At 36.3% G+C, this 21,652-nt stretch overlaps 1 protein-coding gene across 3 annotated transcripts in view; it reads left to right on the top strand.

The window, feature by feature from the left end:
• Nucleotides 1–342: 342 nt before the first annotated feature.
• Nucleotides 343–21,652, top strand: part of LOC113230672 — a 34,106-nt gene continuing 12,796 nt past the window's right edge. Inside the window, exons 1-2 of one of the 3 annotated variants that reach the window (XM_026464701.1) lie at nt 343–421; nt 18,856–19,005. In XM_026464701.1, the coding sequence (XP_026320486.1) occupies nt 18,858–19,005 (148 nt within the window). In that variant the 5' untranslated portion in view covers nt 343–421; nt 18,856–18,857. Of the gene's footprint in view, nt 422–12,493; nt 12,517–18,855; nt 19,006–21,652 lie in introns of those variants that run through there. The other 2 variants (XM_026464703.1, XM_026464702.1) reach the window with 2 other exon arrangements.

The following is a 21,652-nucleotide window of genomic DNA, read 5'->3' on the forward strand; positions in this document are numbered from 1 at the left end:
GAATTTTTACATTTGGAAATGGCTACTTTTTAAAAAAGTGTTCAAATGTTGCTACTTTAAAATATAGTGCGCTTTCATTGGAATAAGTACTGTAAAAGAAAATTATAAGACAGGGATACCTATAGTAGAATAAAGATCGCTTACTCTTTTTATAATTGAACAGGTTTGACTATAAAAAGTTAATTTGAGTTATGGAAAAAAAAGCATAGCAACTTTTTAATTTAATTACTTCGCCGGCTGTCAGTACGGGTTTCGATAATTTTATGTAATTATTTCAGTTTTATCAATGTTTTTTACTTATATGACCGGTTTATTAGATGTTGTAACGTTTGTTTTATATTTCAGTTGTGGAATCAGCTGAATTATCGCTTGGAGCTACGAGAAAATTTACTTTGAAAGTTGTTCGGAACACCCACTTTTAGTAAGTGAAAATTTCCCTCCTTTTATTACAAAAATATATTTCTTATAATTTCGTTAAAGATATTACGTGTTGTACACGTTTTCCATGATTGAACAGCTTAATATAGTTTAATGATAAACACATGGCTAATAAATAGAGCCAACAAAACTTGTTAATTTAATCTAAAATTAGATAATGTATTGTGCCACTATTGTACATTGTACTCTAATTGTGTTCCTTCCCGATATGACTATGTGTAAACATAATATATGCGTAGCGATATGTCTTGTTAGGGCATTGATAAAGTCGCACTTAGGGCAAAATACTTAGGAAAATTTAATTTGGCCACTTTACCTGTTCTTAGAGCCTTTTACTACTTTCATTTCCTTACTTGGTTCCTGATAACAGATTTCATATTACCTGTATGATCTAGTTGTGGAGCTTCTGATATATGCAAATTAAAAATGTGTAAAAAAAATGTGCTACATCTAAACTACAGTACCTAGTTTATTGAAAACATTTTTGGTCTCATAGAAAAATGTACTGAAATAGTACTTATTTACTAATTTTTTTTTTAACGCACACACTCAACGTACCCCCCACTAGGGAAACCCTGTGTCGCAGGTTCCATGGACACACACATAGGCAACCGCAAATTACACCCAAACTCACGAGAGAAATAATTGTAGGGCATACTATTTCTCCCGGCCCGGGAATCGAACCTGGGACCTCTGCGTGGCAGTCCGGCATGGTAACCGTTCGGCCACAGAGGCAGTTAAATGTGTGTGACAAAATTGCATGTCTTAATTAGCATTGGCTGAAAGTGCCTGGACATAGTCATATATTAAATAACTTGAAATCTTTTTGATTAGCCTTTATCACAAATTGACATTTAAAACTTTGAACGTAATGAATTATTTAAATAGTTTAATTCAGAATTTGATGCGCTATTTAGTAATGTAAATTCGATTTTTTCTTTTTTTTTAATAATGCACACACTACATAGCCCTGCACTAGGGAAATCCTGTGTCATGGACACACACATAGGCAACCACAAATTACACCCAAACTCACAAGACAAATAAATGTAAGTCATGCAAATATTTCTCCTCACCCGGGAATCGAACCTAGGCCATGGCATCCGGCATGGTAACCATTGTCATGGAGGTACTCGACCAAATAGTAAGCTACGTCCAACAGTATTGTAAGGGATTTCAATTATGACCTGCGTTATGGTATACATTACTAGAGTAGCCATGGAGATTCTTGTGAAGAGTTTGTCCAGGTACTGCCGCCATACCTATTTCTGCCATCAAAAAGTAATGTAAACATTACTGTGTTCCAGTTTTTAATGATGGGGTGCTGGTGAAACTACAGGCACATGGGACTTGTCTCATTATATCTTAGGGTGGCTCAGTGGCAATGCCCCTGCTAATGTTTTTGTGGTTTAAAGTTGTGAGTGGCACTGCAAATTGTTAATTGTAGGCATGTTGCTTACCACCAGATGGACTTGTTCTTTCCATCAGAAAAAATATAATACCTATTTTCTGTAATTAACTAACATAAGTCTGTATCTAGCACAAAAATTGTTAGGCATAACATAAGTACAGTTACTGGTGTTCTACACTTCACATTATCAACTGTAGACCTTCTTATAATGTAGAGTTGTGTGTCATAGAGTTGAACTTTAATAATAAGTGTACATTTCAAAGTGTGCAAGACACATTACATAAACAAATTTTCAGAGATACAATAGCTATGTTGCTATTATTATTGAGTATAGGTTGTTGTGGAGATTGTAACTTATCTTTCTTCATTATAGTACAGGGCCGTATCTAGCCTAGTGATGGTCCATGGTTAAAAGTTTGGAGGCTTTTCTTAAGCTTTTACGTTAAATATGAATTTAGACATGACTTTTCAAAAACCAAATTGTGATTAGTAAATTAACGTGTGGTCTACTACCATAGAAATCAGGGAAGCCCATGGATCATGGGACTCGTATTGCTGTAGCGTAAAGATGTTACTTGCTAGTGGCAAGTGCAGTTATTTGGGTTTTAGTTTTGGTCTCCTCAAATGATAAAGGTGATGTCGCCGCTAAAGCGGTTTGTTGCAGTTGCATTTTGCTCAAAGTATAGCCCAACTTTAGGATTAATTGCAATTCTGCCTGTGATAGGTATTTTAAAATAAAATGATTGTAAATAATAAATGGTAAAAAAAAATACTTTTTCCTTGTTCTGTTCTTTAACTATTTCAAGTCTAGTCGACCTGGTATACTGAAGATGCTGGTTCGAATCCAGCTGGATCGAAAAATTTTTGTAAGTGTTCAATTTGTGTATTAATAATTATAACAAACTAGTAGAGTAATTTCACAAATAATTGTAACTTTTTTATGGAAAGTGCACGAAACCGGATTCATTCCCTAATTTGCCTTCTATATTTTCTTCAAATTGAAATGGGGTCTATACCGGTGTACCCTCTTTCCAACAAATAAAAATCAGTTCACAAATAAGGAGTTAATGCATAACATACATACAAAAAAGAAACAGTCGAATTGAGACCCTCTTTTTTTTGAAGATGTTAATAAATAATTTAATATTTACATTAATTTTAAAACATTGTGATATTCAATAAACTGAATATTATAATTATTAAAGCGACATCATCTCTTGTTAACCACTGGTAGCTGTAAAGGTATTTGACTTAGTGAAGGCAAAAAAATCTTGCGTAGATTTCAAGTCTAGTTTGATTACCTATTTATAAAAGAATAGATATTTCGAATACTTATTTCAGCAATATAAGGTGCAATTGCCTTGTCATAGTAAGTACAGACTTCGCAGTTGTGTTTTTAACACAAACATGTAATAAATGGTCGTTGGGTCCATTATACAACAAAGAGGTGTCAAGAAATCATTCTTTCCAATTTTAGCTGATAAGAGATAGAGATATCAAAACAACAAAATTTTCAATCAGTTTAACCAACACATCAAAAAGAGTATGCAACAAAATCAGTCCTCATTTACAATTATGTCAAATAATATGTTTGTCATATTGAGCAACTAGATTATTGTGTGGTGCCCCATTATCTGTCTACGATTGCAGTGACCTGTGCCCCTTGCCAGTTTGTTTTATCTATAAGGTATAAAGAAGTCATAATGATGTATTTATGTTTACGACTCCTGATACAGATATGCACTTAGGTTGCGTTTGGACTTGTTGGGGGGTCTGATGAAATTTTATAATGATTTTATATATTTACATTTTACATTTAATTTGTTGCTTAATTGAGCGTTGCGTGACCTTCCTGCGTAGTCTGATGTGGGTTAGGGCAAACCGTAAGAGTGTATAACGTCGAGGACAAAGTGTGAAGTAAAATTAAATAGACTAATGTAGTCCTCGGATTGTAATAAGAAATACAAACAAAAGAACGTTAGATTTTCCATTTTTATCCCGCATGAATCTTATTACGTGGGTAACGATACGTGTCCCTTTATATATACTTAAGATTATAATTCAGCTCCGCCACTTGCGATAAGACGGTCTAAAGTCAAAAGTGTAAAGCTCAATATTATATGGTAGGTAATATTGATAAATACAAGTGTTATTTTCTTGATATACAAAATAAATTACACTATCAATCTATCCAATTCAATCTCTAAAAGCAGTCTCACATGTTGTCTCTTAATTTAATAAAAAATGTTACAAAATATCGTCGGGGATTTGTGGCAACCAAATTAGCGTGATTTGCGGGAATCTTTTGTTATCAGTCCGTAGACAACATAAATTACTGCTTAATGTGCATAAATGAAAATCGTAGCCATTGAAATAACAAAGTAATAATGTTAAATCCCTCTTCTACGAAATTTGTTTTGGTGCAGATACGCGCCTTTTACCAATACTACATACGCTGATTTGCACTATCCCCGACATTTTGCTATTATTAGCACTGTATCTAAGAACGGTTACCCACAGCGACTTCTAGCAGCGATACAAACGCGCGATTGCATCGCAATGTTAGCGATTTATAGGGGGTTGAATCGATACAAAAGCGCAATTGTATCGCGACAGAATCGCTACAGACGCGCTGTTAATAATGTCTGTAGTTCAAAACGGACTTTTACAAAGTGTTTCTGGTCTGGATGTTCTGGGTAACGCCTTTTAATTGCGTTGCTCTGGTACTCGTACTAATTAAAACGAGATTCTATTAAGCCAAACAAGGCCTGAGTACTATTAAAGGGGGCCATACAACTCCATTATCCCCTAAATACATCCCACTCATTAGTGTGTGCCTGAGTGAATTAAAGATAAGTGCAGTTCTTTCATACCGACCAGTGTAATAGTCGTGGATGATATAACTTGACTTTATTGTGTTTTTTACGATTCCATCCTACGCTTTGGACTAGACGAGGTATTGTATTCTTGTAGCAACCCATAACTATCACTTAAAACTGTCGAATTGAATTTGATATCAAATCCTTTGTTAGAAAAATCATCCTCGACAACATCGTCACTTGTCATCAGATGAGAATGTGACTAGGTGCATGTCTATTTCTCTTTAAAAAAATCAAGCTTGACGTCATTCATGGTACAGCCTTAAAACGACCCACTATGCTATCTAGTATGATAGACAGCCGGATTGGGCATTTAGAGTGGATGTATGAAAGAAGATTAACGAAACAGATTTATAAGGCGAGAGTGAGCGGGCAGGTTTGTAAGGCGAAATAACCCTATCCTAGAGGTGGGTGATAAATAACGTCACGATGAAAAAATCACAGTGATTAGTCATCAAAATTAAATAGTATTACCGTGACTTTTTACGAAGGAACGACGTTCCAAAATCACATGTTGATCCTCCGTTTCACTAACTGTCACCGTCGCTGAGGTCACGACATGGGACGTATTTTGCAAATAAAATCATGCGCGAACCCCAGAGACTGCCGACCGGGGTACTCAGTGTAGTTCGCTTTTATTTTTAAATTCTAATTATGAACCAAGAAATAAATAATTAGATCAGTGTAAATATTATAAATACAAATAAGATAATTATACAAAATTGATCCAAGATAATAAACATGCCGCGTGGTCTTATTAACAAATAATACGACAGGCAACCTTTACACCGTAAAAATGTAAAGGTTATTGCAGATCAATTTTTCAAATGAAATGAAACGTTACATCAAAATGATTATTAATAACATTATTAATAACGACTACTAGATTTGTCACAACGATTTTTTTTGTAACTGGAACGGTAGTCACGGTGATCGAAACGTAACGCTTTTCCCCATGTCTACCATATCCTAATTGAGGATGTGCTAAAGAAAGGCCAGTTCAAGTGTAGGTACTCTTACCCGAAGAACAAGTATGAAAGCCTTGATGCATCTTGATGAGTCGAAAGTTGTGTGTGTGTTAATATCATAGCAAATGGAAGTCAGTTGTCTCTACCTATGTAGGTATGTATGTACACACATACAATATTAAATCGTCTTCATCCCACCTTTAAGTATCCTACACATCCTCTCTAAAGATTCCTTCTGTATCAGTGCTGCGTACCGGTCTCCTATAAATAGACTGATGTGGAAAAAGTCGACCACGTGAGAGCTGTGAATATGAGTTCAACGATAAAATGTCAAAAAAACAAGCTAGTTAGGTACTGAAATATGTTTTTGTTTTTTTACGATTATTTTTAATTTGTTTTGGTATTACTTAAAAGCGACACGTACATTGTTTATTTTATGGTGTACCATATGCAGGTAACATTCGTATTTACTTGAATTTGTGCCACATCTTATGAATGTAGATTACGGTCACGTGTTTGAGACGAGTTGTTGACTCCGTCGTTCGTGTAATGTCTTTGTAAACTCAGAGGAAGAACAAAACGATGCCTTAATTTCTTAAACTCGTATTTTATAAAGAGTGATTATTCAGGAGATGGCAAAACTATCATCAACTGCCTCCGTGGCCGAACGGTTACCATACCGGACTGCCACGCAGAGGTCCCAGGTTCGATTCCCGGGCCGGGAGAAATATTTGTATGGCCTACAATTATTTCTCTCGTGAGTTTGGGTGTAATTTGTGGTTGTCTATGTGTGTCCATGGCACCCGCGACACAGGGTTTCCTTAGTGCGGGGCTATGTTGAGTGTGTGCGTTATTATTATTATTATTATTATTATTATCTATTTATTTTAAATTTCTTATCAACGGTGTTACATTGGATGCATTACTTTAAGAATAGGCTTTTTTTTATAATATCGGGTGACGGGACGAACAAGTCGTGCGCCTGATGGTAAGCTACACGCCTGTTCATAACAGTTGCAGTGCCACTCAGAGCTTTAAATCGCAAAGATCTGAGAGGCACTGCCACTGCGCCCGTCACCCTGGGACATAAGTTGACAAGTCCCATGTGCCTGTAATTTCACCAACACCCTTACCCTTCAAAACCGGAACGCGGTAATGCTGACATTACTGCTTGGCGGCATGAATAGGTAAGGTGGCAGTACTTCCCTGGACGAACTCTTCCACAAGGAGTTCTACTGCTACTAGGTATAAGTCAGTGAGTAATTATGAAGGAAATGGAATGTGAAATCAGACTGCAACATTTGTATATACAATCCATTTTTTACATTTCCGTAACTTTGTGTAAAACACAAATGATACGAGTTTTTGAAAGTAAGGCGACGAAAAGTCATTTCTATACATAGATGAAACAATATTGAAAATATATCTAGAGCCATGCCTTTCTGTGGTCCGCGTCCGTGTATGATGGAAGTAATACCTACCTGTAGGCTTTTTTCGTGACCGAAGATTGTGATAAAAATTGTGAGAACAAACAAAACTCCTCTATGTTCTTTCATTTATCGACACTATCGGTTTATCGCAAAAAGGAATCAACGCGGAAACGGCTTGAGCCGTCATTTATTAGTCAGTCTAATATATTATAGTCATTTATTCTTCGATGGCATATATTGTGGCCCAAAACTCAGCCACGCCGACCACGGCACGTATAGCGGCCAAAGAGCCGACTCCAATGCTGAACGGCTTAATCGCAGAGATCCGAGAAGCACTGCTACTGCGCCTGTCACCCTGAGACGTAAGTTGACAAGTCCCATGTGTCTGTAATTTCACCAGCACCCCTTACACTTGAAAACCGGAACGCAGTAATGCTCACATTACTTCTTGGCAGGCGGCATAAATAGAAATAGGCAAGGTGGCAGGCAGTACTTCCCTGACCGTCAGACGAACTCTTTCACAAGGCACTCTACTGCTGCTAGAAATATATATTCTGCCTATACCGATACCTGCTGATAACTTTTAGAATACAAGTGGTTGAATCTTCTTTCGTCTTATGTCTTTAACTATATCACTTCACACTTCAATCAATACCATCTCTTCACTATACAAAAGAAATTAATTAGAATTTTCACAAATATAGCCCAAACATATAGTTGTAAACACTATTTTATGCTAGAAACCATCAAGACTTATATATCGAAAGCGTAAAGACATCCCAACTAAATATGCATTTCGAAATAGAAACAGATTGGTAATACCATATTCTAGATTAAATATTCTTTTCTCTAGTCCATACACCATGTCAATAAAAATCTTCCTAATAAACTTCCGGAGAGTTTAAAAAATGAACCAGATAACAAATACTTTTTTTAAAACTTAAAGAAATTAGTAATAAATAAAAACTACTGTAATGTAAAAGATTTTTTAGAAGATGAAATTCTTGGTACTTGAGTTTTATTAACTAGTTCTACACATATTTGTTTAAATTTAGTTTTAGTTACAACAGAAAAAGTACGTATTATAAAAACATTAAATTATATAAAACTGTTGATAGATATTTAATTAATTACATATTTAAGTAAATGTAACAATTATGACTAGTGTTCTCTTCTACTGTTTGCTGTGCCCTATTCAGGGTCCATAATTTAATGTACATTATGTGATGGTATATTGTATATAATAATTTAATATGCTCGCAATGTCTTTTTCGCACCCATTACATGGGTATAAAGCTTTCCCAATACTGTTTATTTATTTGTTAATTTCATACAAATAAGGCATACAAGAAAACATAAAAAAATTCTCACCAAACTGCGAAAGCAGTTTGTTTTCGAAGTTACACTTACAATCACAAAACTATAATATCCTAGTACGGGTACATTTATCAAAACTAGTGTAGGTTGTATTCAACTAAATTTACATGCTTTCAAGAAGTATAAATTTTAACAATTCTCTGCCTCTCAAAAAAAATCTAATTTATTAAATATAATTGGCAAGAAATGTCTATTTGATCTTTTACGATAATAGTTATTTACTTTTGAACGTACATATTTATTTGCACGGGTTCGCTTAGTGTTATACTTGTTCGTTACATTAATTTTATATTCAGTTCTATAATACTTTTCAATAGCGGCCAAATATTAAACGTTTGCTTTTACAGGAAATATTTTACAGTAGGTAAATAATTTATCATAATCTCCTTTACAACCATTCTTGGTTTTACGTTATTATTTATATTTTAATATTTCAAAATCTTATTTGCAAGATTTTTACGTCGCTGAGGTATGTGTCAAAGGTTCGGCTATAACAACTAGCCCGTTAGTGTGAGGCCAGACGAGCGTAATTTTGTGAGTTGCGTTTTTTGAGTTGCGCAGTTTGCGCTGCATTCGGTTTCATATAAAAATACGGTTTGTTTCATACGACGCAATTTTTTTTATTTTTTTTTTGAAGGATATTTTGCAGTTGTCCGCTGATGGCCTTGACTGCGCCACCGCAGAAAAGGGCGAGCTGAAGGTTCATAATTCCTAAAATAAACTTAAAGGTAAGTAGCGTAGTAGTAGTAGTCCCCCAGAAGGGCGTGCTGTAGGAGAGAATCTACCAGTGTACGTGCTGAAATGAGGGGTTCTACGACCTCACCGGCGAGGACGGTTGGTGCGTGCGGGACGGGACTGACTAGCGATCTGGTTGGCCTTCAAAGTGGCGAGAGTGATAGGGTCGTCAGAGTCGTTGAGGGCTTCCCTTGGCCGACGGGTCCTACGTACGCGGTGAGGGTGTTCCCTGAGGGGGTCGTAAGAGGATGTAGCGGTGAGGAGCAGAGTAGAAGTATTACGACGACGCAAAATGAGTTATCTGCCGACTTACGGGCATAATGACGACTGACTTTCGGTCGCATCGTGCGTCGGGCTGGCGCGGGTGGAGATAGGGGTGGGGGAAGGGGTCACTTTGGTATAGGATGCGCGTGAATATAATCGTTTCTTGCGCAAATGTTCGATTCGGAAAAAAATTTCACCGAGGCTGAACATAATTCTTGAAAAACATTTATTGGCATGTGGTAGTACTTAACAAATTGATCTGGATGTTCACATAAACTTTTATATGTAATATATGAAACTGCCCACACTTTGATCTTTTCATATTGAGTGGATGTACCCAGCTACATTTTTTTTCGAACATCGTCTTCTAATGCTTCATAAATGCATACTATTTTTAATGGATCCATTACACTATTACGACACTAACACCCCGTATAAACGTTTAAAAGCAACTGAATAAGATACGTTCGTCTGGCGCTCCAACCGAATTTCGGTCAAGTCACAACTCACAAAATGACGCTCGTCTGGCCCCAAAGTAACTCAATAAAGAATCGACCAATGCGTAATACGTAGACTACGTATATCTAACAGCGATTTTAAGTGATAAAAATTGTTCAACAGTATTCTAAGCTTCGAACATACCTCACCGAAAGGTATTTTCTATCTAATCTATTATCAACATGCAGATCTAGGTATTTAAACTTGTTAACTAATTGCAAGGTAGCACAGCTACAGGTAAATGTGATTTCCTCTCTGGCCTTTGTTCCGTGTCCATATGTGTAGTGACTCCCTAATGGAGTGTTTGTTTGTGAAAGCTGAATAATATCGTATGTCGTCGTTCGCAGTTACGGTATAAATATCGGATACGACAATACGAGAAGAATTATATGAATCGAATAAAAGCTCAATTATGCGTGTTTTTCTCCAAACCACAGCAATTTATAGCGATTACGTCCAATTTTCTAACATAAAACTTAACCTTGGCTACAATTTCAAACTTATTACTTCGTAGCGAACTTTTGAAATCATGTCTCGATCTACAAGAGGTAAAACGTGTACGCTTCTTTTTTTTGTTGCTTAGCCATTGGACAGTAGGAAATCTTGGGTATTTTATGAGGATATAGGATATTTTTGATATCATAAAAAATCATCGTGAACACATTATACATCCCACTGGCGGGTACGGGTCTTCTCTAAAGAGAGGATTCAAAAATTAATATATCTACATAAACTTTTTATTGACACTTTAAATTTTTTCACATTGTCAATCGCTCTACACGAGAGCTCTGTGAACCAATTAAAAAAAATCTTTCTTTGGCTAAAAAATCTTTCAATGCTGTCCGTATCTAATGTCATCACGGATTCAGTGTGCAGTTGGGTTTTTCCGCAATTTTGCACTGCATCAGGTATATTTGCAAAAATAAACTGACGATTTCCATGCCGTAAATAGGATTAAGACCGCATCCTCACTGCAGAGGACCACGAGAACAGCTCTATCAGCTTTCTGAAAAATTTCAATGAGAAATCATTCAAGCTGTATCCATGCAACAGCCTTTACACGAATAATAAAACCGCCATTTCTTTTCATTATGTTGAAAGTATAGACGCTAATAAAGTCCCTATTATTTTTCTTTAATGAAGGATTGTGTAATCATCACAAATATTCCTCAGTCACGTCATAAGTATGTCTAAGTATGCATAATGTAGCACGCCTATAAAAAGAAATGGTTAAGTAGCAGTAGAGCTTCTTGTGAAAGAGTTCGTCCAGGGAAGTACTGCCAGCTCACTTATTTCTGCCGCCAAGCAGTAATGTCAGCATTACTGTGTTCCGGTTTTGAAGGGTAAGGGTTGCTGGTGAAATGACAGGCACATGGGATTTGACAACTTATGTCTCCGGGTGACAAACGCAGTGGCAGTGCCCCTCAGATCTTTGTTATTTAAAGCTCTGCATGGCACTGCAACTGTTATGGACAGGCGTATAGCTTACACTCAGGCGCACGACTTCGCCCCGTCACTTGACATTACGAGACGATATTTAGAACTAGGGCGGTTTCTAATCGCCTTGCAACCTCTAACTTTCGTTCTTGATTGACGAAAACACTGTTGGCAAATGCTTTCACAGATGTGCGTCTTGTGACGATCCTCTAATTTCACTTTTAATCCTTACCTCAGACGTTTGACAACCAACAAATAAAATACTCGATACCCAAAAGCGACCGCAAGGTTCCTTTACCCCAGTAATAACAAATATTATGTTTACATCATTATGTTGTTTATCACGACCAACGGCGCGTGTATAATCTTTTTGCGTTTGGGGCAATGAGGTAGATTGTTTGCGTGCACATTCCAAGATAGGGAATCTTTGAGTTTACGGTGCATCACGTATTATTATATTTACATTATAAATTTACCACATTATCTTTGTTTATATACGCAGAAACGGAGTATGTAAATAATAATAATCTGGAAGAAATTCACACCGATTATCTGGTCTGAATCAGGTAATTTTTTGTACTATTAGTAACAAGAATGCCGAACAGTACTTCTACTTAAGTTTTGTTTATAGTAACCCTACGAGAAGGGCACTATAAACTGTGCAAGCACAGGGACCTTATGAGTTTATGTCCTGACCTCAGATCATTCTGTGGACAGGGTTGTCACGGACTTCATCCGGTTCTCAAAAGATTAGTGCTTCGGGAGAACCGAAGTAAGAATGTCGAACATTCCCGTACATTTCTAAATAACGTCGAGGATAGTGCAAACCCACGTATGTAGTATTGGTAAAATGCTCGTATCTGCACCGAACCAAATTTAACAGGAGAAGGATTTAACTTTATTATATATATTATATGTATAGTATTTAGAGTTAGGTTTTAGGCACTTTGGTGGCATGGCTTACTGGGCTGCGATGCCTCACCATATGGTACTCGCAGAAAACCAGCACTGTTTGACTTCTCTCGGTCTACAGTATTTATGCTGAGTCAGGGCCATTTCAACACAAACTGTAGTCATAGGTACATTAAAATTTTATCAGTTGTTATAGTATTTGTTTGTTTTTTTCACAGTATTTGTTTTTCTTTTCGTTTTGCTGAATATAGCCCTGTATAATTCTGATTCGGTCACGTAGAGAAATGCCAAGCATTGCTCGTTCCATAGCTCATTGAGTGACTGAGTTTTATAATATCGCTCTCGCGTAATTCGCGCCCTGCCGTACTGATCCTACTGGTCAGGGCCAATATGCCAGTCTAACTATATATAGGATAACTATTATTATTATATAATAATCAGTGTGGCTGTCTGGCATATTATAATTATTACTAATATATTATAATACTGTATAGCTCTTATGTTGCACAAGGCCTTTGAAACTCCATGATCTTAGATGACCAGTATGTGCTACTTTACTTATCTTCTTTCCTCGTCTGTCTGCTATCAAGTCTACCTGAACATATCCGCATAGCTAAACTTTGCTCTGGAGAGTTATCTGCTACCCATTTATAATTTTATTACAAGCCTACAGTCAAACACAAAAGTCAAGAGTCGTCTAATATATTTTCGTAGTCATTATCTCAAAAAAAGAGACTCGTAAAAAATCCAAAGGAAATCTATTCAATAATCTACTTTCTAAATTTTCAGAAACTAATGTCTATTCATCAAAAGTTACATTTTCCGTTTAATGACGAATGACGGTATTGATTTCAACGTGCGATATATTCGACTAATTTTATTTCTTTTATCGACTGTACTTTAGGTATATTTTGTTATACATTTTGTTATCATTCATTCAAACCGAGTCCTCATTAGCGTTACGAACCAAGACTAATCATGCAGTATATCAATAGGCGTCCGAAGATTCCGCATATTTTATCGGGTGAAGAGCGCGTGATATTTGGTGAAATATTTTTTGTTTGCATTTTATTTTTGGAACAAGTGCTAGATATCGTACCTCTCCTCACTGCTTGTATTTGTTATTTTTATCGTAACTAAGCGAGAGTTACGATCTTACTTGGTTTTCGAAAGGGAATATGCCCTACATTAATCGTTATTCCGCACCCTTAACAATAAAGTGTCGGAAATCATTAAGTAATTTTTGGTATTTTTATTAAAGTAGAATTATGAAAATAACAACGTAATAAAAAACTTTCATAGATTTCTCATAGATGGCGCCACGGCTAAAAAGTCGCTTAAAAAACCAAAATAAAGATCTGCAACAAGCACGTGGAAAAATTCGTGAGGAAAAAATTAATGGTTCGTTCCGTTACTCAGTTGGCATAGCGTATGGCACGGTTTACTAAGGACACGTTGGTTCGAATCCAACCGGATCGAAATGAATTTTTCTAAGTGTTCGATCTTTGTTTAATAATTCAACTGCCACCGTGACCGAACGATTACCACTCTGGACTGCCATGCAGAGGTCTCGGATTCGATTCCCGGGCCGGGAGAAATATTTGTAAGACCTACATGTGTTTTTCTCGTGAGTTTGGGTGTAATTTGTGGTTGTCTACGTGTGTGTCCGTGGTACGCATGATACAGGGTTTCCCTAGTGCGGGGCTATGAGTGTGTACGTCATTATCATTATTATTATAACGAACTAGTGGACTAACTTCACAAAAAAATAATTTAATATTTTTTTATAGTATGGTGGTTAAACATTCTGACATTCAATAAAAACTTAATAACAATAACCCACGTTTGACTGGTGTAATATTGTCACTAGTGGAATATTCATTTATTGAATATCATGATTTTTTAGTTTGTTTTTATTATACCAAGCGACGGGACAAACAAGTCGTGCGCCTGGTGCTAAGCGACACGCCTGCCCATAACAGTTGCAGTGCCACTCAAAGCTTTGAATCGCAAATATCTGAAGGGCACTGCACCTGTTACCTTGAAATATAAGTTGACAAGTTCCATGTGCCTGTAATTTTACCAGCAGCTTACCCTTCAAAATAGAGACATGGCGATTTTGCAGGGCAACATATTTGCGGGTTAACCTTCACTTCTTGAGCTTGTAGCTCATGGCAATCTCGTTCTATCAACATTAAATACATATACAAAAAAGGTAAACAATATCACCGCTTCGATAAAAAAAGGTCTGTGATTGAAGAGCGCGCTAGAGAAGACCGCGGCGGGATGCGCCGGTACACTCGCGGTATAATAAGGGATCAGTGTGCGTTGGTATGCATACACTTCTCAAAGCTCTTCCCCCCGTGAATTTTCCTTCTTAAGCTTATGGCTTTATTCCATCAAAGTGTTGTATTTAGTTATTAGCTACACTTTTGTACTTTATAGAGTTTATTCTAGTTCCTTTCACTACTAGACACAAACACATAAAGTTGTTAATTAATAATAAGTTTAGATTACTGTGAATTAATAATAACGTTAGATTGCTACTTATATCACAATTTTTGATTGATATAGAGTAGGAACAGAGTTGGTCCAATTATGGATCCCTGCGAGACGCCGTATTCCATGCTAGTTTCGGCGCTTGTAAGTTCATTTATCATGAGATCGATGAGTGTGATAGTCACTGAAAATATCATGAGTGATGCCTCTGTGGGCAACATCTTCTAGTTTATACAAAAGAGCAGGTATGTATACTGTGTCAAACGCCTTTTGTAAGCCGAGGAATGTACCTACACATTTTTGTCCTTGATCTAATTTCTTGGTAATATGTTCGACTAGACCAACAAAATACCTCTCAAAATACTCTTCCGTAAAAATACCTCCTTCATGTGAAAGAATGTGTTCAGAACAAACACGCAAACACGTTCTGTTGTTTGTTCATTTTAGAACAAACCTATTGTTTTCAACCTTATAAAGTTGAAGAATTCTGTAACTGTGATTGTGGTCGGGTAGGAAAACTAAACCATAAATTCCTTAACTGTGCAGGAGCTCTCAAATACCTGCTTTATCCACGTGACTGCATCGAACGTAAGACTGTTCGGATTGTCGATAATCCCAAACTCACAGACGGTTTGGACTCTGTGTGTGTGTTCTACTGTCTTTATAATCGGGAGTGCTCAGAGGAACTTTTCGAACTGGTGCCACCGTTTCGTTTCCACCATCGCACCTCCCGCCAAAGGAGTTAGAACCCAGGCCCACATCATATCATACATATCCAGGTATCTGCCTGACATTGTTAGACCACGCGGGTAGGGCTTGCAATTCGGATATCCGAATGTTAGTTTTATTCGAATATCCGTTAAATTTGGTATTCGAATTTTGCAGTCGTCACGAATCGGATAATTCGAGTAATATGTAAACAGTTTTAAAACAACTTTCATTAGGTGTTTTAAAGATACGTGTCGCAATCCACGTGTATTTTTTTATGTTATAATAATAATAGTTATCATTATATCCTTCAAAAACTCTTAGAACAACTTTGTAATATTGTATAATGAAATAAGTGTTAGCTTGCTCGCCTGCGCATTCGATCGCATTCGCGACGCGATTCTGTCGAACCCATCCCTCGAACCCTGCCTTACGCTTCATGCAAGCTGGTCAGTTATACTTCGTGCACAGTTTTACAAACCATACAGTTCCGCAAAGGTTGTAGATGCACTCAGCAATAGCTATTAGCAAGTTCCCTTGAGTACCCCTAGTTGAGGTGAGGTGAGTCAGGCGGCGTGAGTCGGGTCCTGAAAATGTGCTTTGTTTGCCGGATCGAGCGCTGAAGGTTGTGCGTGTTTTAAAATATTTTTTAACATGTTCAACGAGTTTTTGTGTATGAATCTATGGTTGGCGTATTATTATTTGCACGGATTTGTCTTATTGCTTCATCTTTAGGGTACAATGCAATAGGACAAAAGAGTGAGCCGTCTTGGTGACGCCCGTGTCATATGTACAGCGCAAACAACTAGTGTAAACACAACACAACGACGCAACGTAGTCTCCCTAACTAATTTGTGGACATAATGCTAGCACTGAGCGACTGCTCAGCATTGCAGAATATCGAGTATTCGCCGCGCTGCCGCTGGCGTTAAGGCCCATTTAGATGGAAGAGTTTATCGCGTGACGAAAAATCGTACGCGATTATAGTAAGCAATAGTCGCCATAAGATTATCGTATCATAATGTTTACATTCAGGCAAGAACTAAAACCTCGCCTACGATTATGTCATACGACATTCGCAAGCAACTTAATCGCTTCCTCGACTTTTTGCACAGAGAAATATGTAGTAAGGAGATTCTCGCTTACGAGTTTTCGAAAAACAGTGATAATCAAAACACCCTCGCGCACTGCACTCGTGGTAGAAACGGCTGGCACAGAAACTCGAAATACGATTTTTGCTTTCGAATTCTGTTTACACGGTTCAATATTCAAAGGCGAGGCAATTATCGCTCACGTGACGGTCGATAATCGCGAACGTTTAGACGAGGAAAGTTTTTTATATTCTTTCGGTAATCGTATCTTCGAGACGATAAACTCTCTCCATCTAAATGGGCCTTACGTCGCGGTCGCGCGGACTTCTTGGATGAGTAAATAATAATTGAAAACTAGAATTCAGAAAAAGCATTTAACGCACCCATGACTCATCTGACTGACCAAGATCATTAAGCCCATGCACGTTTTTAACTAAGAGAGGTGTTAATGGTTTTATTACTTATCCTTATCCTTTATGACTTATCCTTTCTATTTTAATAGAAAGGATAAGTCGTTCCAAGAGATAACATTCATCGGTGCAAATAATATTTCTTAAACTATAATGCGAAATACAACAGGCATGTAAAATTTCGTAGAATTATTTGTCTAGTTAAGTAAAATTTAAGTAACGAAAATTCTCATGTTTCCCCTTTTCTTTTGTGATTAAATTGTTGATCCGGATGCAAATACACTACTTACATTGTAATGATTACCCTAATATAACAAAAAAGTTTCACTTCGTTTACAATACCATTAACATTTTATATGTTAAACTAAATGGCAATGGTATTACTTATTATTGTATACAATATCAACTGATAATTTTTATTTTTGTAATAACAAGAATATTTTTAATAGAGATGAAACGGATAGTGATTAAGCGAATGATTGCACTTTCACATTGACGATTTCATTTATTATGTTCACTTGGTGTTTATAAAAACGATTAATTTGTTATAATTATTAATACAAAGATCGAACACTCAGAAAACACACTCAGTCTGGCACGGTATGCAAGAAGACGTCGGTTCGTATCCGACCGGATCGAAGGAATTTTTTCTGAGTGTTTTTTCTGAGTGTTCGATCTTTGTATTAATAATTATAGCAAACTAGTGGAGTCATTTCACAAAAAATTATTGAATATCAATTCAATAAAAATTTAATTAACGATTAATTTATTCGATAATACAAACCATTATATAACAGAAAAATGTTGACGGTGAGAAAAATCGCAAATTTGGCCATATTTTAATAACAGTGCTGTTTGTTGTGCCGAATGCAAATTTCTCGCGATGGAGAAGGAAAAAAAGCAATTACATAATTCTTTGACTATATTAAAATGTCTAGTCGTTATAAGTATAAGCCTAGCACTTGATACCCCCGTTATTATTTTGTTTCAATTTGATTTCATTACTTTGTTTGTGATCTAATTAATTCCAAGCCTTCTGCTTACATGTTTTATTGTTGTAGGTAGGTACACATTGTATTTGAAGATAGTTTAAATAGATCTTGATCGCGATCCTTTCTCGCGACCATTTTATTTGGTCGTCTGGCAATAACAAGTGGTACTACTTCAAATTTAACAAATTTTATATGAAAATTGTCCTCTGAAGCTGGTCTCGTTTATGAAAATAAATAGAACCAACTTTTACCACTTAATGCAGAAGAACTGGGCTTCATACACCATAATTTGCCTTTATTGAAATTTGAATACTAAATTTACAGGTAACGTTATCTACCTTCATAGTTCTTTCAGTTAAAAGTAATAAATAAATGGTCAACGATCATTTAGTTGCGTTAAAACCTATTTCTATCATCTTTAATCAATAAATCGATTTATTTGGTGTACGAATTTTTCTCAGTTTAAAAATTCCGGCAGCGGATTTTTAAAACGGCCGGATATCCGGCCGGATTGTAAAACTAAACCGGATACCGGATAGTTACCGGATATCCGTGTCATCTCAAAATTTTAAAGATTGAATTTTTTTTAAAACCGATATATTAAATATTCGTAATGTCCTATATTGACTAAGTCTAAATCAGACTTATAAGTGTATATACTATCAGATTATTACTTTTTTCTGATCCTTTACTCTAAAATGACGCCCAGTATTCATTTTACTGAGTCATCTGTCTCGTTTCTCAATGACACAAACATTAGCCGCGAAGTGCCTATTTAAGAAAACTTTTCCTTACGCCTGTTACAGTTATGGAATTGGTGTCGTTCGCGAAGGATGTGATGCAGAACATCGCTGAACAGGCGGCCGGCTACAGGCTCGGGCAGACCGCGTTGCGGCATCTGGACCGAGCTCTATGGGTCGTCGAGAAGTGCGCTAAGTGGGCGGTACCACCACCCTGTAAGTATTAATTTTTACTGAAGTGGTATAAAAGGAAACTTTCACGGTGATATTGCCACCGACTCGAATTTCGAGTTCAGTCATAACCAACTGCTAAAATAGAAAAGTATGTTTAAAAATTTTGAAATCATTATAGTTTGTTTGTTTATGGAAATTAGTAAACACGCATATCTTTATTTAGGACGCATTTTTAAGGTCAAAGTATATATAATATATGTATAATGTAATAATAATATAATACATACAGTGGTGGTCACATAATTAAAGACACCCTTGATGTTGACCACATACAACAAATTAAATGATATTTAGAGACCCAAGATAGGTATCAATTCCATTTTAATAGTCATTTTACATACACTGACATCATATATTTTTTAAAATGAGAACAGTATCAAAGTTTAACTAAAAAGAGTTTACATAGTTCCTGTTTCAAATATCATTCAAACTTTTTCGATACATTAGCTGCTGGCCATCTAATTAAAGACAGTGCGTATTTCGTGTTCTAAACTTGAAATAAAAAATAAAAAAGAGCACTGATTTTTTCTAATATTGAGCGAATTTTCGTGATACGCAAAATCTCACTCAGTTTTAGCCGTGCTCTAAGTTTATTGTGAAATTTAAATTGAAATATTATGGGAAAAAGCAAAAGTTGCGATCCTTCCAAGGAAGATAATTCTGATTTTTTATGAAAAAGGGGTGGTCATATAGGAAAATTGATATGATGAAAGATATGGTAATGAACGCTATCCGGCATTTGAAGAAATTTAACACTACGGAAAATGTGCCTTGGAAACCTAGACCGCGAAAAACAACCCTGCGAGAAGACACAAGAATATAATTGTTGGCTAAAAAAGACCCTTTCAAAGGATCAGAAGTCATTCGCTTGGAAGTATTTGGTGCAGAGGAATCTAGAGGAGTGTCTGCAAGAACGGTGAGAAGGCGATTATGTGAGGCAAACTTGTTTGGAAGAATTTCTCGGAAGGTACCCCTTTTGAAGAAAGAAAACATCAAAACCAGATTGCTGTTTGCCAAAAAATATGCACATTGGACAGAGCGACAGTGGAAAAATATGCTTTTTTCTGACGAAACTAAAATAAATATGGTTAACTCTGATGGAAAAGTTTACGTGAGGCGTCCTTCAAAAAAACAAATGGATCCAAAATACACAAAAAAAACTGTTAAACATGGAGGGGGTAGTATCAAAGTTTGGGGATGTTTTTCTGGTCACGGTGTGGGACCTATTAAAAAAATAGAAGGTAACATGGATAAATTTCAATATAAAAATATTTTAGAAAACACCATGTTACCTTATGCCGAGGATCATTTGCCGGTGATATGGACTTTTCAACATGATAATGATCCCAAACACACTTCAGCAGTGGTCAAAGAATTTCTTAGAAGCCAATCAGTAACAGTTTTGGATTGGCCACCGTATAGTCCTGACATTAACCCGATCGAAAACTTGTGGTCCCGTGTGAAGAAAATGGTTGCAAAAAAACGTACAAGTAACGTGCATCAACTATACACGGCATTTAAAGAGGCATGGGAACAGATTTCGATTGAAACTTGCAATAATTTGATTGCTTCTATGCCGAGGCGGTGTCGGGCCGTCATTGCTGCTAAAGGACATGCGACAAAATATTAACAACGTGCTTTTATTTTCTTATTATACATCTGAAACTAATTTTATACTCAAATTCGTTTTAACATTTGTAATATTTTTTTTGCAGTTACATGATTTGTGTGTCTTTAATTAGTTGGCCAAGCTTTTGTATTAGTTTATAACGGTGTAATTAAAGAAACTTAATAAACATTTAAAATACGACATCTTCGTTCTCTTTATTTCATTTCAAACATTTCACGATACCCGTTAGAATAATTTAAATAATATTGCAAGCTCCTATTGCATTATAATAAAAAAATATAGGATAAGTAAACTTTGAAAAAATAATATTCTCTAAGTGTCTTTAATTATGTGTCCACCACTGTATATATCTTTATTTATCTCCACAATATAAAACAAAGTAACATTTACAGCAGATATACATTTGTATTATTACATACGCTTAGAATAATGCATTGTGGGAGACTGGAGCCTAAACTAAGCAGAGCTTGTAATATGGGACTCCAGTCACCCAACCTCTAGGGTGTCATGTTAGTGGTATTGACTAATAAATAATAACTAAAACCAATTGTGAGCGCGCGCGCGCGCGCGCGCGCGCGCGTGTGTGTGTATGTGTGTGTGTGTGTGTGTGTGTGTGTGTGTGTGTGTGTGTGTTTGCGTGTGCGTGTGCGTGGCGTGCGCGTGCGTGAGCGTGTGCGTGTGTATATGTGAAAACGTCACTTGAAAACGTCATTTTAAGCTACTACTCGTTCACTGTGCTGACTTCCCTAAGAAGAACCAGCAAGGAACTGTAGGGATTATTTAATGCTAATAGAATACACTGTGAATCATATTTGTGTGGAATCTAGACTCATGTTGTCTTTCCATACATCTTTATCTAACACGTAGTCTACAATTTTGTATATGACTTTTCAATTTAAATTAGACAAATAAATAATATTAGACAAATAAATATTAGACAACATCACTTAGACAAAATACTTTTAATGTAAGTTTTAAACCTAGGAAATGGCAATCTTA

The sequence above is a fragment of the Hyposmocoma kahamanoa genome, unplaced genomic scaffold (genome assembly GCF_003589595.1).
Source record: "Hyposmocoma kahamanoa isolate Upper Pololo Valley unplaced genomic scaffold, ASM358959v1 64, whole genome shotgun sequence".
Taxonomy (NCBI): Eukaryota; Metazoa; Arthropoda; class Insecta; order Lepidoptera; family Cosmopterigidae; genus Hyposmocoma; species Hyposmocoma kahamanoa.